The 27861-nt window shown below is 46.3% G+C and overlaps 2 protein-coding genes and 1 pseudogene across 4 annotated transcripts; 2 read left to right on the forward strand and 1 right to left on the reverse strand.

Annotated features, from left to right (window-relative positions):
* On the forward strand, positions 1 to 12199 carry PPM1M (protein phosphatase, Mg2+/Mn2+ dependent 1M). 3 transcript variants are annotated; one of them, XM_029242874.1, is made up of 10 exons: positions 1 to 269; positions 949 to 1072; positions 1226 to 1480; positions 1932 to 2044; positions 2421 to 2505; positions 2595 to 2713; positions 2879 to 2942; positions 3175 to 3282; positions 3395 to 3543; positions 10749 to 12199. In XM_029242874.1, the coding sequence occupies exons 1-10, from the start codon at positions 46 to 48 to the stop codon at positions 10939 to 10941; spliced, it is 1434 nt and encodes a 477-aa protein (XP_029098707.1). In that variant the 5' UTR covers positions 1 to 45; the 3' UTR covers positions 10942 to 12199. The 3 variants fall into 3 exon arrangements, with proteins under 3 accessions (XP_029098707.1, XP_029098708.1, XP_029098709.1); XM_029242875.1 differs by lacking the exon at positions 10749 to 12199 and adding an exon at positions 3888 to 4779; XM_029242876.1 differs by lacking the exon at positions 3175 to 3282 and having other exon boundaries at positions 6 to 269.
* On the reverse strand, positions 8447 to 26612 carry WDR82 (WD repeat domain 82). The gene is made up of 9 exons (XM_029242877.1): positions 26175 to 26612; positions 21992 to 22089; positions 19180 to 19246; positions 13137 to 13236; positions 12615 to 12731; positions 12215 to 12370; positions 11328 to 11397; positions 10631 to 10773; positions 8447 to 9631 (listed from the first exon to the last, which is right to left on the reverse strand). The coding sequence occupies exons 1-9, from the start codon at positions 26333 to 26335 to the stop codon at positions 9602 to 9604; spliced, it is 942 nt and encodes a 313-aa protein (XP_029098710.1). The 5' UTR covers positions 26336 to 26612; the 3' UTR covers positions 8447 to 9601.
* On the forward strand, positions 14927 to 15359 carry LOC114907048 (annotated as a pseudogene).
* Positions 26613 to 27861: the final 1249 nt, after the last annotated feature.

Consider the following 27861-nt stretch of genomic DNA (forward strand, 5'->3'; position numbering starts at 1 on the left):
AGCCTTCTGCCCGGCGCCCCGCGGGCAGCCCCGGGCCGCTGCGCCATGTCCGCCAACTGGTTCCGGCGCCGCTTCCTGCCAGGGGGTCCGCTCCCCGCGCCGCGGCCGCCCCGGCCCCGCGCCAGCCCCGTGCCCTACCGGCGGCCCCGCTTCCTGCGCGGCTCAGGCTCCAGCCCCGGCACCGCCGACGCCTCGTGCCGCCCGGACGCCCGGCCAGTGCGCAGCCCGGTGCGGGGCCGCGCGCTGCCCTGGAACGCAGGCTACGCCGAGTGAGTGCCCGGCCCCGAGCGGCCCCCCTGCCCCCGACACTCCCCGCTCCCTGCGACTTTCAATCCTGAGGCCCCGACCCCCACCCTGTGATCCTGCCTGGGGTCCCGTGCTGACCGAGAAAACAGGCCAAGCTGAGTGAAGGATCCCGCCTCCCCAACCTTGTGGATATCTCCCTCTTGTCGGCACTTCCGCACTCTTGACAACCTCCCCTATTCCACCTCAGGTCGGGAAGGACCTGCCCCCCTGGGGCTTTCAAAAGAGGTAGGGACACTGGGTAGAATTCCAGCGTTCTGGGCTTTGGAGACTCCCCCCCCCCACCCCACACACACACATCTCACCCTGGGTTATGGCCTGTGCAGCATTGGACAGGGATTCTGGCTGAGGAGGGACAGGGGGTAGGCAAGGAAGCCCCACACCTCCGCAGGCAGACTTGCCCTTACCTCCCGGCCCAGGTCAGCAGGTAAGCTCCAGATGGGCTGGGCCCTGAGTTTTGCTTTAGCTGTGACGTTACTGAACAGTTAGCAAATTTCCAGCATTTGTTTGTCCAGGTGTGTGTCAGGGACAGCATGGGGGCTGTTACTCGAGGGAGGGTTCCTCTCTGTGTTCCAAATCTGTTCTCTGTGCCCATGGGGGCATAGGTGTGTCCCTAAAGGGTCACTGATCACTTCCTGGCCTCAGGATCATCAATGCAGAGAAATCTGAATTCAATGAGGATCAGGCGGCCTGTGGGAAGCTGTGCATCCGGAGATTTGAGTTTGGGGTTGAAGAGGACCAGGAATGGCTGACCTTGTGCCCAGAGAAGGTGAGTGCAGCTGGGCCTGAGCCCCTTTTACAGGCTGGGGCCAAGATTGGGGCCAGGACTGTAGACTGAGGTTCTTGCCCTAGTGCCCTACATTCAGCCAGGGGACAACTGGGGAGGCCAGGCAGAGCCTGACGCCAAGCCCTTCCTGTGCAGTTCCTGACAGGTCATTACTGGGCACTGTTTGATGGTCACGGTGGTCCAGCTGCAGCTATCCTGGCTGCCAACACCCTGCACTCCTGCCTACGCCAGCAGCTGGAGGCGGTGGTAGAGGGCATGGTGGCCACTCAGCCCCCCATGCACCTCAGCGGCCACTGCATCCGCCCTAGTGACCCCCAGTTTGTGGAAGAAAAGGGCATTAGGGCAGAAGACTTGGTGGTCGGGGCTCTGGAGAGTGCCTTCCAGGAGTGTGTGAGTGTGACCTTTGGCTGGGAAAGGAGGGCAGGTTTTACCCTCAGGGACCTGAGGGACTCTGGGTTGTGGGGTGTCCCTGCACATGATGGTGATCACCCTGGATCTTTGGATTGGGAGGACAGATTGGGTTGGTTGGTTTGTTACTAAACAGTTATCATACCACCCATTTATCCAGCGCCTACTATATGCTAGGTGCTTTTACCTGTATCATCTTGTTCCACACCCTGTTGGTCCTTGGTTTCCCTTCCTCACTGTTTTGAATAGGACTTCTCTACCTCCAAAGGGATATGTCTAGATCTCCTGACCACAGGGATCTTGGAGTCATAGCTAGACTTTGCGCTGGGACTGCCATGCTTGCTAGTGGGGAAGTAAACTGTAGGGTGAGGGTTGGGGACAGTGGTATGCTGGCAGTACAAGCAGCAGCTAAAGTAGCCTTGGTTTGCTCCAGGATGAGGTGATTGGGCGAGAGCTGGAGGCCTCAGGCCAGGTGGGTGGCTGCACAGCCCTGGTGGCTGTGACCCTGCAAGGAAAGCTGTATGTGGCCAATGCTGGGGATAGCAGGTGAGTGAGCCTGGAGGGTGGGCAGGGTGGGGTGGGCAGACAGGCAGCAGAGGCAGTGGGGACAGTGAAAGGGGGAAGTCGAGAGACAGAATTGGGGAAGATTGGCTGAATTGTGTACTTAGCATGTGTACTTAGAATGTGTTGAGTGTGAGGGCGGACAGCAGATGCCAGGGAGGGCAGAGACCTCAGGGGCCAGGCCAGATGGCTGCGGCTTTACCCTGCAGGCCTTAGGCAGTCATGGGGGCCTTTGAGCAAGGGATTGTTATGGGCAGAACTAGCCCCTGGTGGTTGCAGAAGGGGCCGGCAGGAGGGAGGCTATGGGTAAGGATGGAGGCTGCCCCACAGACCTCTCCCTCTCCTCTAAAACCTCATCCAGGGCCATCTTGGTGCGGAGGGATGAGGTACGGCCCCTGAGCTCTGAATTCACCCCGGAGACTGAGCGGCAGCGGATCCAGCAGCTGGTAGGTGCCCTTGGCAGAGGGAGGCTGTGCAGCCCCAACTCCTGGGCCACCAGAGGGAGCCTGATCTGAGCATGGCCTCCCTATTCCAGGCCTTTCTCTACCCTGAGCTTCTGGCTGGTGAGTTCACCAGACTGGAGTTCCCTCGGCGACTGAAGGGGGATGACTTGGGGCAGAAGGTTTTGTTCAGGGATCACCACATGAGCGGCTGGTGAGCGAGGTGGGGTTGGGGGACACAGTGGGGAGAGCCCTGGGGTCCAGGCTCAGCTGTGTGGCCTGGGGCAGTCCCCTTCTACCTGGGCAGGGTGGGCCCTGTGTTGGGGCTGGTGAGGTGGTTAAGTAGGGCCTGGGTTGATACTGGGTTTGCTCCTGTTAGGAGCTACAAGTGCGTGGAGCAGTCGGATCTCAAGTACCCACTGATTCATGGACAGGGTAGGCAGGTCAGTGAATGGCGCCTCCAAGAATCTCTCTTAAATTAAATTGCCCCCTGTAGAGGTGGGAGCTCCTTTGTCCCTTGTGGGGAGCTTTGGCTGGGGTCCTAGGGACTGCTCCGAGGTCAGAGGATGTTTCTCCCTCAGCCCAGGCGCCAGGGCCACAGTCCACCTCTTGTGTGCTTTACTTGTACATTTGCTGGGGCTGTTTGCTGTCACCTCATACCTCCCTTGTCTCCAGGCTCGGTTACTGGGAACACTGGCTGTCTCCCGGGGCCTAGGAGACCATCAGCTCAAAGTCCTGGACACAAATATTCAGCTCAAGCCCTTCTTGCTCTCTGTCCCACAGGTGAGGGGGCAATAGCCTACACCAGCTTCTATCTGCCCAGAAAGGCAGACTACGCAAAGTTGGCTGGAGCTGGGAAGGGAGCCAGTGAGGAAACCTTAGGCTTAACTTGCAGGTGACTGTGCTGGATATGGACCAGCTGGAGCCGCAGGAAGAGGATGTAGTTGTCATGGCGACTGATGGGCTCTGGGATGTCCTGTCCAATGAGCAGGTGGCACGGCTGGTGCGGAGCTTCCTCCCTGGCAACCGAGAGGACCCACACAGGTACTATAGCTGCTGGGGATCTGCCTGGGCCTGAGTTGGTGCCAGCAGAAACACCAAGAAGTCATGGCTGAGAAGACAACACTGCAGATGAGTCCGGCTAACAGTTGGCCAGGACTAGAGCTATCTCAAGCTTCCTGGGGGTGACTGTGGGTCCCAAAAATCTCTGAGTCCAGACACCCATGGTCCAACCTGTGGCCTTCCCAGGCTTGTGGCTTGCTTGGCCCCACAGTTAAGACTGCATTGCTTGGGTCCTCAGTGTCCAGCACTGTGCAAGTTCTCCCTGAGGGCTGGCCTTGCCTCTTTGCTCTGGCCCCGAAAGTACATCTGCAGGATGGTCCCCACAGGTTCTCGGAGCTGGCCCAAATGCTGATACACAGCACACAGGGGAAGGACGACAGTCCCACACAGGAAGGGCAGGTGTCCTACGACGACGTCTCTGTGTTCGTGATTCCCTTGCACAACCAGGGCCAAGGGCGCAGTAGCCACTGAGGATTCAAACATCGCATCCCAGAACCACTTACGGGCCAGGTGCATTGTGAGCGTCCACCATGGTCAACAGCAGGTCTGCCTGCCCCACCCCCAGACCCAGCCCTGACCCCAACCCACTTCAAGGGAAGCATTTCTACAAGGCAGTCAGAACTGGAAGAACGCAGGGAGTCCAGCTCCCCAGGTCCCCCTTTGGCAGGCAGGGAAAGAGTGCTAATATCAATAATGTCTGGCAGAGTCACTTTACAACTTAGGAATCCATGTAAGCCTCCTCAGATAGGATCCTTAACAGCCCACTATATTACTCCCAGATGGGGACAGCTGGACTATGGGCATTGGCCAAGGATGCCAGGAAGGGCAGACAGCCTGTGTTTGGATCCAGGTCTCTAATGCATGAATGTCAGATTGTCTACTCAAACAACCCCCAAAGCCCATGCAGTGTCTTATGGGAAGCCTCGTATCTGCTAAACAGCCATCTTGAAGCAGCCCTTGGAGAGAGACCAGTTCAGGTCCTACCCTGCTCCCCTCCGTGCTGGAGGAGAGGCACAGGCCCAGGGGCTAAAGCTGGGGGAGAACTAAGGGCCAAGAAGGAGCCCCAGAGTTGGCTGAGTAGTGAATGCCCCGATTACTGCTGCTGCCTCTAGCCCAGTCTCCCAATTGCTCCTCTCTGGCTCCAGCCCTGCCCTAGGCTGATGCCTCAACAACACCATTTTGTTGTTCCCCATCACCTTCCTATTAAATGTTTGTGTGCAGAAGAACCCTTGTGAATCGTGAATTGCTGTATAGCTTGACATTACAGTATACCTTTTGCTTTTTCTTGTTCCCTTCTAAAAAAATCACTCTTAGCCTTAGCTCCATCTTTCAAGTTTGCCTATAGTCAGCATTGTGTTTTCTCTGTGGTGTCCCCAGTTCGCAGCTTGGGGTGAGCCCCAGTGAGACAACTGCTGCCCAGGGAACAGAAAGGAGGTCTCCACCATCATCTGTGGGCTCTGGGCTTGAGGTATTGGAAGGGATGCCTTGTTTTTTTAAGGCAAATTATAGTGATTTTAGTATAAAGTTTATAGTAAATTTATAATAAAGCTAGATTTACCGACTGGAGACAGCAAGTCAGTTGGGGCTCCAGAGCTGGCTGTTTGATGATGAGTAGCTTAGTTCTTCATGTTCCTCACAAGACTGTTTTTATCATCCAGCACTTGCCAAGGCTCAAATGCTCAGTAAGTGTTTGTTGAATTATTTGTTGAATTTCATGACCTCAGCCTTTCCTAACTCTTCCCTGGTCTACTCCTACTTTGGTCTACAATTGAGATTAATTCTTACCAGGCAACTCACAGCCCTAAACTGCAGCCAGAAAGGACAAGGGCCAGTAGGCCACAAAACTGATGGTTAAACTTGTTTATTTAACACAATGGGGAGACTTTCAGACCTCCTTTCCTGCCCATTAACTCATTTTAGACTCTACTTCCTGCATGTTCTCTAGGGAAGAGATAGGAAAAACTAGGAAACTACTCATTTTTTACCTAGTCATATTCCATAGCCCAGCACTTCTGGGCCTACATCTGTCCGCAGCTGGTCCTGAGAAAATGTGGTTGGCCCCAGAAGCTCTGGGCAGCCTCTCCAGGACTCTAATTAGGCAGCTGGCAAGAACAAGAGTGTGCCCTACCAGCCTGCAGTTTTACTTCCTCTTTCCTCAGCAGTCCCCACCCCCACCACTCACCTTCCTTCCCCCCCACCCCACCCCAGCAAAGCGTAGGCAGTATCCTGTGCCTGCCAACCAATCACCCACATCAACTACTGAGCCTGCTTGCCCCAAGTCTGCTTTGCTTTCCTTCTGATCCGGCCCACTGCCTGGTCTTGCTCCTCACACCACCAGGCTGAAACCCAGGGAGTGGGCAACAGTGGATCTCTCAACTGCGAACAAGCCAAACTGACAGGAGTGACCACTGCAGGGGCAGCCACTGACTTACGTGTTCATGTCTCTCAGCAGAGCCAAACGCTGCAGTAGCCCTCCCACCAGGCCGTGAGGGGGGGACTCTTCCTGCTTGAGCAGTCGTGTTGAGAGCCTATGCATGGCCTACCACTCACAAGGCGGGATGCTCCCTCTGCTGACCTCTAGAGTCCTTGGCCAACCTCTAATGACCATGCGCAAAGTGGCAGGCCAAAGGTGTTGCAGCTGAGGATGCTACTAGTGAGTTATCAACTCACCAGCCAGGCAATGGGTTTACAAGCAAGTGCCCAGGCCTTCTGCCAGAACTGGTACAGGAGCCTCAAAGGCACCCCACTGTCCTTGCCCCCCACAAACCAGGGCCTAGGAGGATGAACCTTATTCCAGCTAGAGGCTGCCAATCTGATCAAGGGTTGAGGTAACAGTGGGGGATGAAAGGCAGCCTGAGGTACATGCCAGATGCAGTCTTTGAGGATCTCAGGCCGACCTTTTCCTGGTCACTCATTTCTGGCCCTATGGCTGCTTATTAGAACCTGGAGTTGAGGAGACCCAGGCTGCTATGCATTGAGAGCTGGATCTAGGGGTTCCTCCCACCAGCCCACAGGCCTTAGTCACCAGGGGCAGTCCCAGGGAGCCCAACAACCCATCCACACAGCATTACAATGAGTCCCAGTGTGAGCTAGGAGATCTAACAGGAGACAACCCATCCCCTCCCTCCAACTCTAGGAACCAGGCAAACAATGCTATGAAAACTCAGTGGAAGAGGCTGCAGCCATAAAATTCTGTTTAAGACAGATAACATGGAAAAAACGTTTATATGTTAAGTACAAAAAGGACATAAAATTGTATATACAGTAGAATAACAACTATGTAAACACACCAAAAATCTATGCACAGAAATGTCTAGAGGAACACTAAACACCAAAAGATTAGCAGTGGTAACATTTTGGTGGCAAACTGATTCTTTTTAAAAGTCCCAGATTTTTCTTAATAAGCATTAATTATGATTGCAACGGTTTTCTTAAAAAAAAAAAAATACCCCACTGGCTGGTGGTTGAGCAGTGCAATGTCACTGTCACATATAAATCAGAGGCTTTGGCCCTGACTCTTGAGAGCGTGGTGCGCCCCCCACCCCCAGGAAAGCTTAAGCACCTCTGGCTCCTACTGAGGGTGTCCTGACAGCCCTGGTGCTCCTCAGCCTCTCTGACCCACAGACTCTTTTCTCCCTTAATTCTGCCTTTTCCCACTACCACATCATCTTCGGTCACTTCCAGCTGCATCCTTCCCTCTCCTTCCCAACTCAGGAGCCAGCTCTGCAGCCACAGGTCCCCATAAATAGAAGCAGTGCAGTGCAGTGCATATTTTCAAAGGACATGGTGCCTCAGCTTTGGACACGCAGGAACTCAATACAAATCATTTTCCTGCTGATAGACAAGTCATGGTGGCTGCTCTGGGTACAGATATGTTAATTATGCAGGCTTTCTTATTAACCTGTAGTTCCAAGTACTTTCTCTGAACAGTTATTCCTACCATGAATTTTCTATCCTGGAAAGCCAGGGGTGGGCAGTAACAGCTCAGATCACTTGGTTTCTAAAAGTCCCTCCACGCTGAGAATGCAGAGCTATACGGTGTGTGGCACCTCAGAAGCTGCAGATTCCAGCCTATGTCTGGGAAAGACGTATGCCCCTTGCTTTTAAGGTTATGGAACAAGCCAAAAAGTAACTGCTAAAAAAGCAAAACAAAACAGTAATTGCTAGCAATTCACAGCCTATTCCTGCTGCTGAACAGAGGCAGTAATGGCTTGCTTTCCCCACTAGCAGCTAGGTACTCTTGGGCAAGTCAAACATAACCTTGTTGAGCCTGTTTCTGGATCTGCAGGGAATGTGTTACTTGCTTAGATGTTTGGGAACTTAGTGAAATAATATGCCACTTGTCCTGCTCTAAGAAGGCCATGCAGGGGAAAAGGCAATGAGCTACGTGCAGCTCACCTCAACCCCGATCAGGAATCCTCCCTCTCCCAGGAGAAGGCAAGGAAAAGAAGTTAAGAAAGCAGACATACCAGGTAAACAGGAGTGACCTATAATTGGCAAACAAGCCTCAGACAAGCTGAAAATGCTCTGGTTCCAGCATCCTGTCCCCAAATGCTGGGAGCCAGACACAAAAGGCATGCAAAAGTGACTGTCACACACATACAGGCGCAGACAGAGCATCACTGGGCAAAAAGGGGGCTAATACTGCAGAGAAGGCCCCAAAGTGCGGCTTGAGGAACACAAGGGAGTCATTCCAAGACCCTCACTTAGCTGCCATGGGACAGCAAACACTCAAAAGCTTTGCTTTTGTTCAGTCTCCCAAAGGGAAAAAGGTAATAGGGAAGACTAACACTTGTGACAAACACTATTAGCAAGAATGCAGTCTTTCTCCTGGGGCAGAGGACTCTATCTCCTTCAGATACTTTTTAAATATATATATATATATATATATATATATATATATATATATATATATACACACACACACACACACATATGCATACATACATATATGTATATATGTATGCACACACATGATATATTTAAATGAAGGTGTACACACACTGTGCTAAAATACAAACAACAGAAATTCCAAGTCATATATAAAAAGGCTGAATATAACATATAACATATAACACAAGCCTAGAGCCAGCTCCTGGTTGGGAGCTGGGGAAGGGGTGGTATCATCTGGAGACTATGTACACAACTTGTAGTGGGCAGGGAAGGCATCAGTGTAAACAACTCAGACTCACTCCACAATACTGGCCCACAGAAAAGCGTGATGTATCTCATGTACAAAAATAGACGCCCACCTTGCTTCTGTATACAACCAAACTTGGCAGGCACCCAGAAGGACTGTGTGTTAGTTTTGATGACAGGGCACCACACCAAGCTGCTGCTAAACCTCCCAGCCCTAGGAACTCATCTGCTACCCCTCCTCCCTCACCCAGAGCCTGAGGCACACCCAGATCATCCACCCTCACATGACTAACTTGCAAGGCTTCCTGGCAAGCAAGGTCCTTCTGTATCTGTCCCTTTCTGACCCTAAGATATATGGAGACTTATTTCTGTAAATATTTGGCACCTAAGTAACTTGATGGTTGTGGATAATGCCACAATGACACAGGGAGAACCAGTAACAAGACATGCAGGGTGAGGGCAAGGGGCACTGAGCTGCCCCAGCATCTCAAAACCAGAACTGTGGCTTCCCACGCATTTATGGGGGTGGGCAAAGGGATGTGCAGAATTAACAACTTCACCGACTCCTCAGCAGCAAATACATTCAAAACTGAAGGTGTCTTGAGGGCCCCACTATACCCTAGTCACGAGTCTGGTCACTCCTCTGGAGGAGCTCGGTGCAGTGACAGCTGGAAAATCTGAGTCCTGATTGAATCTGCCGCACCAAGAGTCCTTTTGAAGAAGCTTGGCAAAGTAATTTTTTTCTTTTGAGCAAATGTACAGCACATCCTTGGGAAGGCCATGTGGAAGGATGCTCTCCAGCCCAGTCAAATGATCCAATCTCACTATTATCTTAGTTCCCTCTGAGTTTTTTCCTACTGGCCACCCTCGCTGTACAGAAAACAGCCAAGCACTATGCAGGTCAGTCATCAATGGTGGGCAACCAGAAGGCCTGGATGGAAGGAGAACATAAGTCAACTTTAAAAAGCCAAGCCCCTCTCCTCATTTCTGAGGGTTTTTCTTACCCCTCCCCAACCATCAAGGCACCCAACCCCAAAGTTAGAGGAGTTATGGCTGGTGGCCTTCCCTCCTGACCAGTTGACTCTGGCAATCTGTGGACAAACACTCCCCCATCTATGTGAAAGTAAACGTTGTCTAACTTCCACCATAGTGGTCCAGTGGTAAAGAAAAGAAGAAGTGCTGTCTGGGGAGGTGGGTGTTTGGCCTCACAGCTAATCTACCAGGTGACCTCAGACAGACCCTCTCATTCATGAGCTGTAAAAAATGTGAGGGACTGGACTGGATGGTTTTGCTGCATTTTTTTCTGACACTGTTTTCTTTGTTTAAAAAACAAACAAACAAAAGAAATGGAGCAATGTGTTCTGGGTAAGCTAGTAATGAAATGCCTCATACCCAAATACCCAGGTAGGTTTAGGAGATGCTAAGAGGAAACTGGAGGCTGAGACTCACTGATGTTTTGTTCTGCTAGTGTTGTCTAGGAAGAGACAGGGGCCTGGAGAAAACTCTAACTGGTGAGTTGTGATCAACTGTAAGAATTTCTGATGAACTCAGCATAACCTGAGAAGAATGGAAAACTGAAAGGTTACAGCCACAAAAGGCTGGTTCAAAGTATTTTAAGAAGCCAAAACGCTGTGAGGCATAGCCCCAGGTAGTTTGGGCATAAAACCAGGAGCCAGAGCAAAAAAACTGGCCTAAGATCTCCTGGGAGCTCGCGATCCCAGGTCATGGAAAGAAGAGCAAAAGTGAAAGACCAGAGCAACCAAAGATCAGATAATAGAGGTGAAATAGGGAAGCCACCAGCTGAGAAACATGAACTTCCGTGCTTGTAATTGTACCTATTTAGAACACAGCTCACTGTGCTCATTGAAGGACCCACCACCCCAACTGGAAAGGGCCCCTAGATGAAGGACATCTCCCGTTGTTCACATACCATGTTGGAACAAGCACTGGCAAAGGTCATGAACTTGGGGTTGAACTGCAAACAGGTAATGGGGCCTGTGTGTTTACCATCCAACACAGCTACTTTTATACCACTCTCTCCATTCCAGACATGGATCTTGCCATCCTCTGAACCTGAAGAGAATGATCAAGGAATATAACAACAGCTCAAGGCACAATACAAAGACAAGTGGCAAACAGACATGGATTGACATCTGGAGAGAGGCCAAGCTTCAGGACCCAGCCACCAGCAGAAATGGAGAGGGAGTAATGGCAGTGAAGAAAAGACACTTTGGGAACTGATCTAGACCCTAGTTATTTGTTCCTAGGCAAGTCACTTCCCCTCTAACTTCAGTTTTCTCATTTAAAAAGGGGGCTGAATACGATCACCCTACGAACATCTACACTAAGGTGACTGAATGAAGGGTTACATCAGTGCTTGTAGAGTTTAACTCTATGATGGTCCAGGGAAGACCAACATTAACGCCCGTTCCCAGAAAAGAAAGCAAAGTCAGGACAGTTTAAAGACACTATACCTTTGACATAACGTGCTACACAGAAATCTGAGAAACTCTATCTCAAAAGGATAATAAATAATATCTTAAATTAGTTAAAACTAACAGAAATAACATAATGCACAGTACCAGATAAGTAACACCCAAGGGGCGGGGGGGATAAAGGAAGCTTACCAATCATAATAAACTGCGAGTCTGGAGTAAACGAGGCCTCCAGTGTGACGGCTTTGCTGTTGGCATAACCCTAAAACAAGCAGAACAATTCTCATTACAGTGCCATTAACAAAAAATAATGGCCTACAAACACTGACCCCAGCACATACATCTTCTTCTTCTTTTTTTTTGATTAAAAAAAATTTTTTACAGTAAAATATAGATAACAATTTACTATTTTAAGTATTTTTAAGTGTACAGTTCAGTGGCACTAAGTATACTTAAAATGCTATGCAACCATTACCATCTTCTGCCTCCAAAACCTCTTCATTATTCCGAACAGAAACTTCATAATCTTTAATAGTAACTCCCCATTTCCCTCTTCCCCTGCTCCCTGGCAATCTCTGTTCTACTATCTATCTCTATTCTAGGAAACTAATATAAAAGTGGAATCGTCCAACAGTTGTCCTTTTGTGTCTGGCTTATTTCACTTAGCATAATGTTTTCAAGGTTCATCCATGTTGTAGTACATACATCACCTTCCTTTCTGTGAAACCCTTTCTTCCTCATGCACAGTGCTACCAAGGTTTCAAATTTGGCTACCACCCTTTACAATTCACCCCCTTATCCCCAACTCCATATTCAAGGGGGCAAGAAAATGTTTATGGTCAGAAGTTTATTATATTATCTAAACACCAAACTTGAGTCACTGGGTGAGAAGTGAATGTCTCAGAATCCAAAAGAAATAATGCCACGTGCAGGAAGAAAATGCAAGTCCATGCCTCGATGAGTGAGCCAAGGACAACTGCCGGTCTCCACCAACTAGCTAACACAATTCTCAGAAGGGATGAGCATGGAAAAAAGGTAGAGTATGGGGAAAAAAACACGGTTAAAAGTTGTCAGCTCACCCCAAACGTATGCATCACCACTCCCTTGAATGCATCGATCAGACGGATGAAGCTGCCATTGGTGGAGATGAGGATGAGTTTGCCATCATTGCTGAACTTAAGCCCTGTCCACTCACAAGTCCGATCATACTGCATCTTAAATGTCGCAAATGGCCCCTGCAAAAGACAGACAGCAGCCCTAGGCCCAAGGCACATCAATAATTCCTTCTGCCAGAGCCAAATCTCATTCTATCCCTTTAGATTCCTTTTTGACTAGGGAAAGCAGAAGATGAAGTACTGCTCTGACACTTTCTAATATCTACCACATACCTCCTCTACTGTAGAAAAAGGCTCTTAAATGTCCATCTCACCCTTCAAAACTTCCATAATATCAAGACGGTTCAAAGATTCAAAGATTTACCTTATCAAAAGAGCGAAGATCATAAAGTTTGACCATTTCAGAATTGACACCTGCAGCAAAAATTAATCCTTCTGGATCAAAAGAACAAACTGGCTTGCCCTGTAAATGCATGAGACCCTGAGAAAAAAGAAATTTTTAAAAAGTTAATGAACCCAGGATGCTACCAAAAGCAAACACAAAACTAACTAAAATGAAGTTAAAAAAAACCTGGTCTCCATGCAATTGATTTCAGATCAACCCTAACTGTATAATTTTATAGACACTGAATTCAAATAAAAACAAATCCCTGGAGTCTAAAATATATAGCTCAAAGGCTCCAGGAAAACTGCTTTTAAAGCACTAAGCCACAGATCATAATAAGTATGCACCGGATTAAGGTATTAGCTTAATTACCAGCTACCTACCAGGAAAAGATCTCCAAAATTTAAAGACTCTGGGATCCCAGGAAAGAATCACTGCTTTCCCCCTTCCTTGAGAGGGAGAGTTGAAAACGCTTAAAGTGTAACTGTGAGGTAACATTACCTGGCAGTTAGGAGACCGGAGATCCCAGAGCCGAATGGTCTTATCAAGAGACCCAGAAATGAAAGTATCATCCACAGGTGACATGGACAAGGCCACCACCCTGCAATGCATCAAGATAAATAGTAGTTGAAGCGAAATATTAACAAAAATTGGATATGAACTCTAAACCACTTTACCTGCCTACCTATACATATGTGTTCTCCTAAAAACTCCATTTTAAGAAACACATACGCAAGCAATCTGGAACAATCAAAGGCAATTAGTATAAAAAAGCAACTTAAAGCTACAGCATAAAAATAAATGATTCCAATGCAAATCAAATCATAATGAAATACCACTTCATACCCACTAGCAAAGCTATAATCAAAAAGAGAGATAACAACTGTTGGTGAGGATGTGGAGAAACTGGAACCCTCATACACTGCTGGTAGGAATGTAAAATGGTACAGTTGCTTTGAATAAGTTTTATACTTCCTCAAAAAGTTAGAGTTACTATATGATCCAAACATTCCACTCTTAGGTATATACCCAAGAAAAATGAAAACATATGTCCAAAAAATCCCCCGTACATGTATGTTCACAACAGCATTATTCATAATTACTAAAAAGTGGAAACAACCCAAATATCCATCACCTAATGAATGGATAAAGAAAACGTGTTATTGTCATACAAGAATATTATTTGGCAATAAAAAAAATGAAGTACTGGGGCTTCCCTGGTGGTGCAGTGGTTAAGAATCCGCCTGCCAATGCAGGGGACACAGGTTCGAGCCCTGGTCTGGGGAGATCCCACATGCTGCAGAGCAACTAAGCCCGTGCGCCACAACTACTGAGCCTGCGCTCTAGAGCCCGCGAGCCACAACTACTGAGCCTGCGAGCCACAACTAGTGAGCCCGCGAGCCTAGAGACCGTGCTCCGCAACGAGAAGCCACTGCAATGTGAAACCTGCGCACCACAACGAAGAGTAGTCCCCACTCACCGCTACTAAAGCGCGTGCAGCAATGAAGACCCAACGCAGCCAAAAATAAATAAATAAAAAAGAAATGAAGTACTGATTCATATTACAACATGTATGAAGTGAAAGAAGTCAGACACAAAAGGCCACATATGATCTGGTTCCATTTATACAAAATATCCAGAATAGGCAGTTATAGAGACAGAAAGTAGATTAGTGGTTGCCAGGGGCTGGGAAGAGGGGAAATGGGGAGTGTTAATGGGTACAGGGTTTCTATCTGGGGTGACGAATATGTTCTGGAATTAGATAGTGGTGATGGTTGCCCAACTCTGTGAATATACAAAAAACCACTGAATTGTACACTTTAAAAGGATGAATTTATGGTACTGAACTGTATCTCAATTAAAAAAAAAAAAAGCATGATTCCTTAACTAGAGGTTTGTGGACTATACTGATGTTCTCAAACCTGAGTGGCACCAGCATCACCTGGAGGGTGGGTTAAAACAGACTGCTGGGATCCACTGCCAGAATTTCTAATCCAGTAGGTCTGGGGTGAGGTCTGAGAATCTGTGTTTCTAACAAGCTCCTCAGTGATGGTGAGACTGGTGGTTTGGGCCCCACACTAAGAGAGCCACAGCCCTATGCTAATAGCCTATGCTATATTTCTGATATGGGTCCCCTCTTATGGTTACACCAGTCACTCACTGAAAAACACTTCTTCCAAGGCCTCATCCTGAGCTCTCTTGTCCCCTCTGCTCATGTTCTTGCTCTGCCACGCTCTGCGTTGAAGACACCCATCATCTCCCCGGCATTTGGGCCCAGCCCGTGGAGAAGGATGGCATGTGACTCCACTTTACTTGCCTCTTTCTTGGAGCATGCCACAGCCCTAACCAGAGGGATCCTTGAGGTCCGTGGGCTATGACCTGTACAGTGCCTATAAGTCTGTAGTACATAGAGGAAGCCCTTGTGAAAATGGACACTCAGATGGCTCTTCCTTCTGGGTGTTATGGAAGAGTAGTTCCACATTCTGCCTTGGCTAAAAAACGCTTCACAGACAAAGGAGCTGGTGTCACAGGTGAAGATTACAGAGGAAATGTTGGTGCTATACTGTCTCATTTTGACAAAAAAAAAATTGGAGTAAAAAAAGCGGATCAAATTGCACAGCTCATTTGTGAATGGGTTTTTTAAATGTAGAAATAGAAGAAGTTCAAATTTTGGATGACTCTGAAAGGGGTTCAGGAAGTTTTGGTTCCACTAGAAAGAATTAAAATGTATGCCATGAGTAAAAAATGGAAAAGTGTATTTTTTCTTAAAGTTTTTGACCAAAAAAAAAAAATTCTTCCAATATAACTAAATTAACATTTGCACTAGATCATCAACTTAAAAATTTAAAAGATACTATAAGCCAAAATTTCCTGGGAATGCTGAGGTGGTAATAAAACGGAGTGAGCAGAATGCATATGAACATGTAATTTTACGTCACAGTATTCAGGTCAAAAGTTCAGAGGAAGTCTATCTTGGCACAAGGCTCTACGATGAGAGGTAGAGGGAATACAAGGAGGAACAAGACTTCAACTCTAAGGAAGCTTAACTGTCTAGTCCAGACAACTCCAAGAGAGGGTCAGAGAAGGCTTTCAGGAAGAAGCAGCACCTGTGGTGAACAGGGTTTCAATGGGAGTGGCCTTTCTGGAAGTTGCCAGATAGGAAGGCATGAGGCAGTTCAGGAAGCAGCCCAGAGTTCACTTCAACTGGAGTGGTGGGAGATAACACTGGGAAAATGGGTCAGAGGGAAAAGAATCTGACTCCAAGGTTTCTTGAGGGAGGCTGTGGTCAGAGCTGTAAAAACAGGGTGCAGAAGCAGGATGTTGAGGGACGGGGAGATTAGGAGTTGACAATAATTTACCTGAGCTAGGACAGAAGCAAAGGAGTATGGAGCACAATGACACATGAGGTTAAACCTAAGTAGAATCAACGGGATTTAACAACTCACTGGATGTGAAGGCAGGGAAAAAGTAGTGAACAGGTAACAGAGACTTTGAGTCGGGAGAATTGGAAGGGACAGAGATGAAGAAACATGAGGCAGACAGAGGAGCTGGCCCAAGGAATTTAACGATGGATGGAGTATTGGACCTGTAGGTAGAAGTTGAGTCTGGAAATCATGGGCTGAAAATACTGATTTGGGAAGCTATCTGAGGTGAATGAAATCAGTGATGGCCCAAATACCAAGAGAAGGAGAAAAAAGCTAGGGTAGAACCTTGTTTAGAGTCAAAAAGAGAAAGAGAGGCAAAAAATAGCAAAAACAGAACCAAGATGAGAAGCCAAAGGAAAAAAAGTTTTACTGAGAGGTTAAGCACCAAAGAGTCCCAGGCAGTGGATTTTACCTGGAGGCAGCAGGGAAAGCGGAGTAAACAGCTTGGCTTAGATGAGTGAGTTAAACAGTGAATGAGTATGAGGAGGTGGAGAAGGGAATATGCAGATTATTCTTTTATGTTTGATGGCGAAAAGAAGTGGGTGACATGCTCAAGAGATAAATTTAATATAAGGAAGATAAAGAAGACCATAAGGAAGATAAAGAAGACCGAGTAGGTTTCCCCTGGTGAGTAGGGCTTCCCTGGTGGCGCAGTGGTTAAGAATCCGCCTGCCGGGTTCAAGCCCCAGCCCGGGGAAGATCCCACATGCCATGGAGCAACTAAGCCCGTGTGCCGCCAATTACTGAGCCTGCGCTCTAGAGCCCGTGAGCCACAACTACTGAGCCTGGAGTGCCACAACTACTGAAGCCCGTGCACCTAGAGCCCGTGCTCCACAACAAGAGACGTCATCGCAATAAGAAGCCTGCGCACCACAGTGAAGAGTAGCTCCCGCTCACCACAACTAGAGAAAGCCCATGTGCAGCAACGAAGATGCAACGCAGCCAAAAATAAAATAAATAAAAGTAAATAAATTTAGAAGACCAACTAAGTTTGTGGGCAGCAAAGTCCAGTAAGGAGACAGAAGTAAAAACAGAGGGGTTGGTTTTCTCAAAGAAGAAAAGGCTACTTCTTTCTCAGGGAAAGTGTTCTAAGAAAGAAAGGAGTTTAGGTGAAAGAGGAGTTGAACTCATTTTGGATGGCCTTGATTTTCTCAAAAAAGGAGGGACAAAGTCATCTATTAAGAATCAGGAGGTCAGGAGGTCAAGAGATTGGGCAACTGGGAAGATTGGAAAGAATTTCAAACAACTGCAATCAACTCTTTTATTTTATTTTATTTTTTTTGCGGTACACGGGCCTCTCACTGTTGCGGTCTCTCCCGTTGCGGAGCACAGGCTCCAGACGCGCAGGCTCAGCGGCCATGGCTCACGGGCCCAGCTGCTCCGCGGCATGTGGGATCTTCCCGGACTGGGGCATGAACCCATGTCCCCTGCATCGGCAGGCGGACTCTCAACCACTGCGCCACCAGGGAAGCCCTGCAATCAACTCTTAATTACAGACAGTATATTTGTGAACATTAATTTGACTATAAACAAGCAAAAACATCTACTTGTCACAAGCCATTCTTTGAACTACACAGTAACCAACAGCTGCCACCTCTTATCTTCAGCAACACAGAAATGCCCTTGCCCAATCAGAAGTGCAGCTGAAAACAGTGCTCTTGGTCTACCTCCTGTCAGGGCTCTGAATCACTCCAAGCTATACAGGGTTACTGTACATTTGCAAAGGAAAGCACCAATGATTAATATATCATCCAAGGGAAAATGTGTTTAACATTCAGCCCAAACCTGAAAAACTGGAGGAAAAATACCAAGGGAATTGGGATAAGAGACAGAGAGAAGCAACCTGCATTACAGAACAGAATAAGGGGGACTGCCCTGGTTGCTCAGTGGTTAAGAATCTGCCTGCCAATGCAGGGGACTCGGATTCGATCCCTGGTCTGAGAAGATCCAACATACCATGGAGCAACTAAGCCCATGCGCCACAACTACTGAGCCTGCACTCTAGAGCCCACAAGCCACAACTACTGAGCTTGCACACCACAAATACTGAAGCCCTCATGCCCTACAGTCCATGCACCGCAACTACTGAAGCCCATGCGCCTAGACCCTGTGCTCCTCAACAAGAGAAGCCACAATGAGAAACCTGCGCACCACAAGGAAGAGTAGCCCCCGAGCGCTGCAAATAGAGAAAGCCCGCGCGCAGCAAAGACCCAACGCAGCCAAAAAAAATAAAAATATATACCTTAAAAAAAAAAATAAGGAAACAAGTTTCTTGACTTTCAAAAAGTACGAAAGGAAAATTTTATTATTTTTTTTAATATATTTATTTATTTATTTATTTTTGGCTGCATTGGGTCTTTGTTGCTGCATGCGGGCTTTCTTTAGCTGCGGTGAGCGGGAGCTACTCTTTGTTGCGGTGTGCAGACTTCTCACTGCGGTGACTTCTGTTTTGCGGAGCATGGGCTCTAGGCACATGAGCTTCAGTAGTTGTGGCACGCAGGCTCAGCAGCTGTGACTCACAGGCTATAGAGTGCAGGCTCAGTGGTTGTGGCGCACGGGCTTAGCTGCTTCACGGCATGTGGGATCTTCCCAGACCAGGGCTTGAACCCGTGTCCCCTGAATTGGCAGGCGGATTCTTAACCGTTGTGCCACCAGGGAAGCCAACAATTTTATTAATTTTTTTACATATTCATTAAGCTCTTCATGTGGAACACATTTATGTAGAGCAGGGTCATGCTGAAATGGGGGCCACCTATACTGGAAGGCCTCAAACATGTAAATGTACTTTCATTAAGGGATGTCTGATATTTGGGATCCCTAAATGCCAAATGTTATTTTTACTACATAGGTTTCCACTGAATATCTTTAATTCACATTCTTCCTATTAATGTTTTAACTGAGGTTTCGGTTTATCTATGAAGTCCTACCCCTGGCCTCTACAACCTCGATTAATCATGAGTTGACTGTTTAGGGAAGGTTAACAAGAGAAGATTAAGAGGTATGCCAAACAGCGGTGAGAAACTAGCTTCAGTTCACTAATAAAATCTCTCCACTCTTTCATTCTCTGGATAACCTCAGGGATAAAAGAGCTATCTACTTCTGTAACACGTGCGTCTTACCTTTTGCTATGTCCAGGAAAGTATCTGATGTATTTGTTGTCATGCAAGGACAGGTAACGGATAGTATCTGTAAGAAGATAAATAAGGCATGATGATATCCTACTATTTTTAAAGGAATTTACTTTGCATTTTCATCTTGAAAAGACAAGGTCAAAGAATTCATTGTTTTCCATAATCCAAGCAAGGTGTGAATAACTACTTTTCATGGGACTAGAGATTTCACGTAATTCAAAAGCAGAGTTCTCAAGTTGACAGCATATACAGCAATGTTTAAAATCACTATTGCTGCCAATCTTTGGCTTCTGCATAGTTACAATGAAACTTGTCCTGCAAATATGCACCCCCCCCAAAAAAAAAACTCACAACAATTTTAATGCCCACAGAATGGCAAACCTTAAAGAAAAACATATGGCTACTGAGGAAATAGACTCAAAGAATTAAACAGCCATGCTGAGCTGAGGATCAGGCTGGATTCTGGCATAAGATACTTTTGTCCAGCGTTCTCCAACAGCATGTCAACCCAACCCTCACCTCATCTTAATGTAAACTGGATACACAATTTACATTAAAACTAAATAAAATGGAAAGAGAATTAATGTTCTACTACTTCTTTTCTAATTAACCAACTATCCAATGGTCCCTTATGCAGAAAAGTGAATTATAAAGTGGCCAAAGGAAATGAGAAAATTTAGGTTAAAAAGATCACAAGACATTTAAAAATCAAAGTCATGAACTATACCAAGTCATAGCAGTGAGAATTTGACAATATCCAAGAAAGAAATAATCACAGAGATTTGTGCTTGGGGCAAATAAGACAAATACTCTTAAAAACCAAATGATTCCTCTGAAAAAGCAAAACAAAAAATGATGATGGTGGGAAGGGAACGAAGTGCCATAAAGAAGAGAACTGGAAAGTACAATGCCCCTGAAAAGACTAGGAATAAGAAACAATTGTTGAGAAAAAGGTTATAGGAAATGGGGCCAAAATACAGAAAGGAAAGCATAGAAAGAACATTCTGGAGGCAAACACAACACAGGAACAAAAAGGCTGAAAGCACCAAGTCATCCCAGTGGTTCACAGGGGTACTAATAAGAGGGCATTTAACCTGGGAGAGGGAAAAAGGCACTCTTTGTATGTTCCAAAACTAAATATGGTTTTCTTTGAAAACATGTTCAAAGTTCTCGAATGACAACTATAGAGTATTCCTGGTTGTTCTATTGCTAGGAACTACTCACGTGCCCTAAGCAGAAAAAGACTTCCTCCCCATTACCTGGTTTTCCCAGAGATGAGCAGGGCGTCGCCATCCTCTCCGCCCCACTCGGTAGCTGGTGCGCTGTTCCTGGCAAGGCAGTGGCCTGTACAGTTATCTCCTGTACCGGGTGGTATCATAGACCCTCAAACTGTACAAACTACTACCTCAGCCTGGAATCAGGCAAAATGATACGGAGCGTTGGAGGAACTCTTCAGGATGGATGCACTCGAGACAGGAAAGGCAACATCCTCACAGCAGAGGCCTGGCAGCAAAGCTGCAAGTGCCACACATTTGCCTCATCTTGCACCATATTTGGAGAATCCTCATTTAATCACCCAGAAAAACACCCCAACAGAAGAAATATACCCCAATAGAAGAAATATACCATTCATTCAGATGATCACAGAGATATATTTCCTCAAGATCCTGTTTTATATTCTTGTCCAAAAGCATCAATTGCACTGCTTACTTAGAAAACCACTTCTGAAATAGAGGCATGAAAAGTATAAACGATATACTTACTAAAAACCAAGTACAGGCAGAAAAGTCTCATTTAAAAAAAAAAAAAAAAAGACTTCTACCCATCTGCTCTGAGGTAGGCATAACCAAAACAGCGGTCTAAGAAATCTTTGTTGAATGACATTAGAAAAATCGTACTGCTAAAAATGAAACAATCAATAAATCAATGAGATAAGTTAAAAAAAAAAAAAAAAGTCCTAACATGAAAGTGTTACAGCTCAATTCCAAGACAATCTGTCAACTGAGAATGACTTATCCCAGAGGAAAAGCAGGTAAAGGCAGAGATCCTTTATTAGAGAAAGAAATTCACAAGTTTAATTTCTAAAAATAAGTCTTTATTCTTCAAAGACATTAACTTTATTTAAAAGGAAAAAGGGAGAGACTTCCCTGGTGGTCCAGTGGCTAAGACTCCATGCTGCCAATGCAGGGGCCGCGGGTTTGATCCCTGGTTGGGGAACTAAGATCTCACATGTGTGCAGTGAGGCCAAAAAAAATAAGATAAATAAATAAAAGGAAAAAGGGATAAAATTCAAATCAAAAAGTGTCCCTGGAATCAAAGATAACTAAAGTCAGTATACTGTCCTTTGTGACACAGACCATAAATGGTTGGGCACACATCAAAAACTCTTCTAAGGTCTGCTAAACTACCATAACTCAAGCATCTGTAAAACTTTTCTCAAATCTATATATTTTGAAGAGGAAGGTAGCATTGTTTACCACTTGCTGTCAAGTATTCCTTCCTTTTATTTCTTCTAAAAGTATTCGTTTCAAGAAGTTCAAACCGTAAATACAATTTGTGGCTTCCTATTTCCACTCTCCACTCTAAACTGGAGACCTTTCATACTCAGTTTCAAGTCCTTCAGAAGTACTAACGGCTTGCTTGCTTCCAGCATCCCTTCAGTCATAACAATATTAGCACAGCTAACATCATAGGAAAATTTAAAGTAACTATAACCAAACAGAAGTACTCACAAAGATTCCGTGAACAATTTAACAAAGGAAACCATGACCATAACTTCCTAAAAAGAAGGTTTGCTTACCGTCTATTTTGTTAGAGCTGTAAACGACTGTGTTTGCTGCATGAGTGTATCTGATGAGGTCCACGCCGTATTTCTTACTGTACAGGGTTCTCTTTGGTCTGATGAGGAAATGGACAGAGAAAGAAAACCATCAAAATCCTCCATCACCAAAATCTAGGATCTTCATATAAAGAGAAGCACTTGAATGATGTGGGAAGGGTGAAGATTCTTGGTAACCTCTAACACTGAAAAGAAACAGAATTTCTTCCAAAAGGGTGGAAACAAACAATCAATCAAGTGCAACAGGCTTTCACCTCTGAATACCAAATGCCAAAGTTAGGAAGTGGAAGTAAATCTGAGGGCTCAAATCAGCCTTTACTACAATGTTCAAAAGTAAACTTTGAGAAGAAGTACATCTATTTGGGAAGAAAGACACACAAAACAAGTCATAACTTACAAGAAAGAGGAAAATGGGAATACGCCAGACCAATGAGGCCAGAACTTAAGCCATTCACTTGGAAAGAAGCTCTTTCTTTAAGAAGAAATGATTTATCAAAACCGAAACCAGATGCAAAACTGCCTTTCCTAATATAACCTAATATTTCCATCCTCTCTTACAGGTCCAAAGCACTTACTGAGCCTTTTACAAGACAAACCTCACTCTCCCTAACAAAACTAGTCATTGATTCTTTTCTCTTTACTTAAATGTAAAATCACATATTTCTAAGCTAGAGGTTATCAGTCCATTTGTTGAAGTTCCTTAAATATTATCTTCTTCTATAGCACCTTGAAGATCAAGCTGAAACTGATCTCAGCAAAATATTTAACCAAAAACTTCATAATATTCTACATTTAGGTATAGGAGAATTTCATAAATCCTATATTAATGTTTATCAAGAATTTAATTTATGAAAAGGAAATTCACCCTGTCAATGTAAAAGCCTCTTGAAACCTAGATGCTAAACAATCAGATGACTCAGGGAACTTTAATCATTTGCACTTTCAATTTTTGTGACGTCAAGGGTTTCCCTACATTAAACCTATTTACAAACAAGACTTCTCACTCCAAATGCACTTAATTTTCCACATTTTTACCTTTACTGAAAGATCAAATAAACAAAAAGAACAGCTCAAATGCTACCTTGTTAAGTCCACCACCCTGGGTTCTGCCATGTAGTTACTGTGTGGTAACCAGTGACTGAGTGAACGTGCGTGTGAATGTGTGCTTGCTCTCAAAAGATAGTTGACTTTGCTCCTACCAATGGAAACAGAAGCTTACTTATCTCAGTATTTACCCTACAATAATGAAGACAGAGCCTGAAGAACCAATGTTAAAGGAAAATTTTCAGTTCCACTTATATACGGCCTATTTGTCTCAAATATATCCATATCCAAATATATCCATAGTATTAACCTGAGAATTTGTTCTTAATAACATAAATCTTTTACCTCATATAATTTCCTAGTTTGAAAGCAAGATCCTAATGCATCCATTTCAGAGGATCTTACAGAGCTTATGCATAACATTCTTTCACGAATATTGTGGTAAGCTTCTCTGCACAAACTATGATTCTGGTGATCAGGTACGAATAAATAATATTAAATCCTTCTCTCTGAATAATTCGCATCACCTACCACAGATAATATCCTTTGTATACTTTCAAATTAAAAAAAAAAAAAAAAAAGAAACAAAACAACACTCGGGACTTCCCTGGAGGTCCAGTGGTTAAGACTCTGTATGCAGGGACAGCAGGTTCGATCCCTGGTTGGGGAACTAAGATCCCACATGCTATGTAGTGCAGCCAAAAAATTAAAATTAAAAAAATCACTCAATGGATGAACTCTATTACAAAGCAAGTTTAAGTGAACAGTACACATGGAAAATATTAAGCATAAAGAATCTTATTTTAGCCATTTTCAAACTCCCAACATTAGTACCATCTAATAAAGATACTGTGCCTTCCAAGAAAATGTTACTTTTCTTCCAATGTTGGTTTGACCTACACTAGTGGCAAATTTTTTCTTCACATTACCACTTAGGATCACAGATTCCTAGAGGCCAGCGAAGTGATCTGACCAATGTCACATACCTGGTCGCAAGGCCAAACTAGAACCCAGGTCTCCTATCAGGTTGCTCTCTGACCACAGATCACAATGAAACAAGGTCACAATTAATCCATACGAATATTTTAAAGAGCGTGCTGTATACTATTGTATCAATGTTAAATTCCCTAGTTTGGATAACTGTACTCTGGTTACCTAAGAAAACGTCCTTGTGCTTAGGAAATCCATGCTGAAGTTTTAGGATAAAGGGACTTGATACCTCCAAATTACTCTCTAATGGCTCAGGGAAAGAAAAAATTGTGTGTGTGTGTGTGTGTGTGTGTGTGTGTGTGTGTGTGTGTGTGTGTGTATCTACAGAGAATGACAAAGCAAACAGAGCAAAATGTAACCAATTATTGGCTCCTGGGAGTTCTTTGAAACAATGATGTAACTTTTCTGCAAGTTTGTAATTATGTAAAAATGCTACATGAATGAATAAACTGCATTATGTTATAAAATTAACATTTTACTTTTAACAAGACAGCCTTCAAGTCAATGTCATTCCTACCAACCACAGAAATTATGCAGTATTTGGAGAGAAACTGTGAAGAAATGCTGCCACAACCTTCATTTTCTTTGAATGAGGATATACATCTCCATCCTCAAATTCATCCAGGGAGAAGTTCTAATCTGTGCACAAGCACTAAACACTTCAAGCAAGTCAGCTTCAATTCACTTCTAGCTCCAGTACCCCACAACCCCAATCTCCACCCTAGCTTTATACGTTACTCTCTATTCCAGGCTAATGCAAGTGGCCGGACCTGGACGAAAACCCATCTATGAAATGAATAACATTGACTCACATCTCTCAGCATCAGTCCAGCTAACAATTCTCTCTTCCCTCAGGACCACCACTATAGGCCACTCTTCCACATACCGCAAGCAGATCCAGAGCCAGTTACATAATACTTTTTCCACAGCCCAAATGGGAAAAAATTGGGCAGAACAAAATAGCCCAGACCAATACAGCATTACTTCAGATAACCAAATTCACAAATGAAGAGACAAGTTCCAAAAGAAAGTTTATAGAAGACATTGGTTTAAACAAAACAGAGTAAAGGAACAGCTGGAGAAGGTAAAGAAAAACCCAAGGATTCAAAAAGGAGATCACAATTTAGCAAGGATTTGGAGAAAGCAAGTCTGGGGCGGGGGTGAGGGGAAGCTGACAGGTCCCCAGGGAAAAAGGCAAAAAGCTGTGCTTTTAAGATCTTGCAGAGATACAGGTGTGGTGAGTCTCCATAGGACTTGGGACAACCTAGAAATGTCATGATCAGACTCGGAATTATGATAAGTCCAAGAGGACCATAAAGTATAATTTTTAAAAAAAGTATAAGAAGAAACACGAAATTGTCAGACGATGCTTTCTTTGTTCTACTAGGAGGTTCACATTCAGGTTGGGATGCGACAGCCAGGTGTGTCTGGCAAAAAGGAAAAGTTTCGGATGCAGGTAAAAAGTTAACTATAAACGTGGGCATCAGGACTGAGGGAGCAAGAGAATGATTTGGACCAGAAAGGAAATGTCAGGGGGCCCAAAGAGGCAACAAATAAATCCTGACAGCCAACAACTGCAACCCACGCGGCCTTCCGGCAGAAGGGCGGCGGAAAGCTGAGGGGCAGGGGTCGGGTGAAGTGCCAGGGCTGAATCGAGGTGACCGAGCAGAGGGCAGAGAGAGCGAGCTGCCGCTGCTGAACGAAGCAGCAGAGCAGCCTCTGCGGTTCTGCGCGGGGGCCACAGCCGACTGGCACCTTCGACGGAGTCAGAGGAGCGTTAAAGCTACCAGCTGGGGCAGCGGTGGGCGGACCCTGCGTTTAAAGGTCAAGGTCAAGGTGTGGTTTGGTCAGAGATGCTAAGGCTCTCTGTGAGGAGACCGAAGGCAGACAAAACAAATATATGATTACTGTTATTGCTATCATTATTTTAAAAGAAAAAAAAAATGGTCTCCCGGACGGCTTCTGAGGGAACGCGGCCCCAGCGGGAGAATGTGCAATACAGGCCGCGGGCCAGACCCGGTTAGAGGGCGGGCCGCGGGGGGAGCGCAGGGCCACGACAGGGAGGGCGGGAGGGACTCAGACCCGGGCCCAAGGCCACCGGTGCACTCACTTGCCCTCCTGGCAGTCATAGAGCACGATGGAGTCGTCGTCGCTGCTCGAGATGACCGTCTCGCCGTTGGGGCTGAAGTCGAAGCAGTTAATCTTGTCCGAGTTCTCGCGGAACACCTTGGCGACGCGGAAGCTCCGCAGCACGCTGTCGGTCAGCTTCATGGCGGCGGCTGCTGGAGGCGGCGGCGGCGGCGCAGAGCCGGGGCGGAGCCCGGCGAACGGGCGGGCTGCCGAGAGGCCGACCCGGGCGGGGCGGGCGCGGCGCCGCGCCGGCGGCGGGCTGGAGAGCGGCCGACAGTCGGGCCGCCTCCTCCTCTTCCTCCTCCTGCTTGTGCAACACTCTTCTGCCGGGACTATAGGGTCTCGCAGACCGGTCCTCCTCACTGTCGCCTCAGGGCCAACCGGCGCGGCACCGGCTCATTGTGTCCGCCATCTTGGGGCGACAGGCAGAAGTCGAGGGCGAGGAGCCTCACCGCGGCGCCAGCCGGGAAAGGGGGCGGGGCGGGAACTGCGAAGCGAGGCGGGGTGGCGGGGCGGTGACGTCAGCGCGGCCGGCGGGGAGTGGTGTGGCTGGGTGGCCAGAGGCGGCGATTCCCCGACCCGCTGGGGGGCGGGAGGGGCGGGGATTCCCACGTCCTTCCCCGCCTTGGGCCCCAAGGCCTTGGGTTCCCGGGAGCCGCGGGTCTTTGTGCGGGGCCGCAACTCCCCCGAGAGACTCGGGTGCCCCCTGCAGGCGCCCCGGCCGCAGGCAGAGCGAGAGCAGGTACTGCGGGAGTGGGCTGCGCTCCAGGAGGCCTTTTCTGTGTATGAGTCATCGCCGTCGGGCTTTGACCGCGTGTCCACCACATCGCCAGAAGACTTAAATTTATGTATTTTTTAAATTAAGGTGTACTATACGGTAGACTGAATAAATTTTAAGTGGATGAATTTTTTTTCATTTGGGTGAATTTTTTTTTCATGTGGATGTACACTCTTGTGACCACCACCCGCAACTTTTCTTTAAGCCTTCTTTAAAAACTTTGTAATTGATATATAATATAAAGTGCATAAAATGAACTAATTTTAAGTGTTCAGCTCCACACATTTTATAAACACTCATCTTTAAGTTTTAAAACATATTTACAGCTCAAAAAACTCATAGCATCAATTACAAGTAAATTTTTTTTTTTTTTTTTTTTTTTTGCCGTGCGTGGGCCTCTCACTGTTGTGGCCTCTCCCGTTGCGGAGCACAGGCTCCGGACGCGCAGGCTCAGCGGCCGTGGCTCACGGGCCTAGCCGCTCCACGGCATGTGGGATCTTCCCGGACTGGGGCACGAACCCGTGTCCCCTGCATCGGCAGGCGGACTCTCAACCACTGCACCACCAGGGAAGCCCACAAGTAAATTTTTGAAAGGTAAAATTATCTCCTTATTCAACAAAGCACAGTTTTAAATTCTCCTGATATCCTCCTCCTTATTCATATATCAACATATGCTGTAGATGCTGTCATTTTCCCCCCTGCTTTAGCATTGTATCTTACACATTTTTGCATGTTACTTAAACCAGATTGTTGTTGGTGTTCTCCATTGAGGTATGATTTATGTACAGTAAAAATCGGCCTTTTTCAGAGATAGTTTTATGAGTTTTAAAATCCCCATACAGTTGTGGAACCACCACATTCAAGATATAGAACAGTTGCATTATCCTCT

This window comes from Monodon monoceros, unplaced genomic scaffold, assembly GCF_005190385.1.
Source record: "Monodon monoceros isolate NGI ecotype Baffin Bay Population unplaced genomic scaffold, NGI_Narwhal_1 Super_Scaffold_3, whole genome shotgun sequence".
Classification (NCBI taxonomy): Eukaryota; Metazoa; Chordata; class Mammalia; order Artiodactyla; family Monodontidae; genus Monodon; species Monodon monoceros.

What these genes read in the sequence shown, in the direction of transcription:
- WDR82 (XM_029242877.1), bottom strand. Translation starts at nt 26,335, where the DNA reads ATGAAGCTGACCGACAGCGTGCTGCGGAGCTTCCGCGTCGCCAAGGTG. An exon ending in TATGACTGCCAGGAGGGCAA is followed by an intron (nt 22,090 to 26,174) that starts GTGAGTGCACCG and finishes TTTCCTCATCAG; the next exon opens with ACCAAAGAGAACCCTGTACA. An exon ending in TTTCCTGGACATAGCAAAAG is followed by an intron (nt 13,237 to 19,179) that starts GTAAGACGCACG and finishes GATGCATTGCAG; the next exon opens with GGTGGTGGCCTTGTCCATGT.
- PPM1M (XM_029242874.1), top strand. Translation starts at nt 46, where the DNA reads ATGTCCGCCAACTGGTTCCGGCGCCGCTTCCTGCCAGGGGGTCCGCTC. An exon ending in AGAGTGCCTTCCAGGAGTGT is followed by an intron (nt 1,481 to 1,931) that starts GTGAGTGTGACC and finishes GGTTTGCTCCAG; the next exon opens with GATGAGGTGATTGGGCGAGA. An exon ending in GCCAATGCTGGGGATAGCAG is followed by an intron (nt 2,045 to 2,420) that starts GTGAGTGAGCCT and finishes AACCTCATCCAG; the next exon opens with GGCCATCTTGGTGCGGAGGG.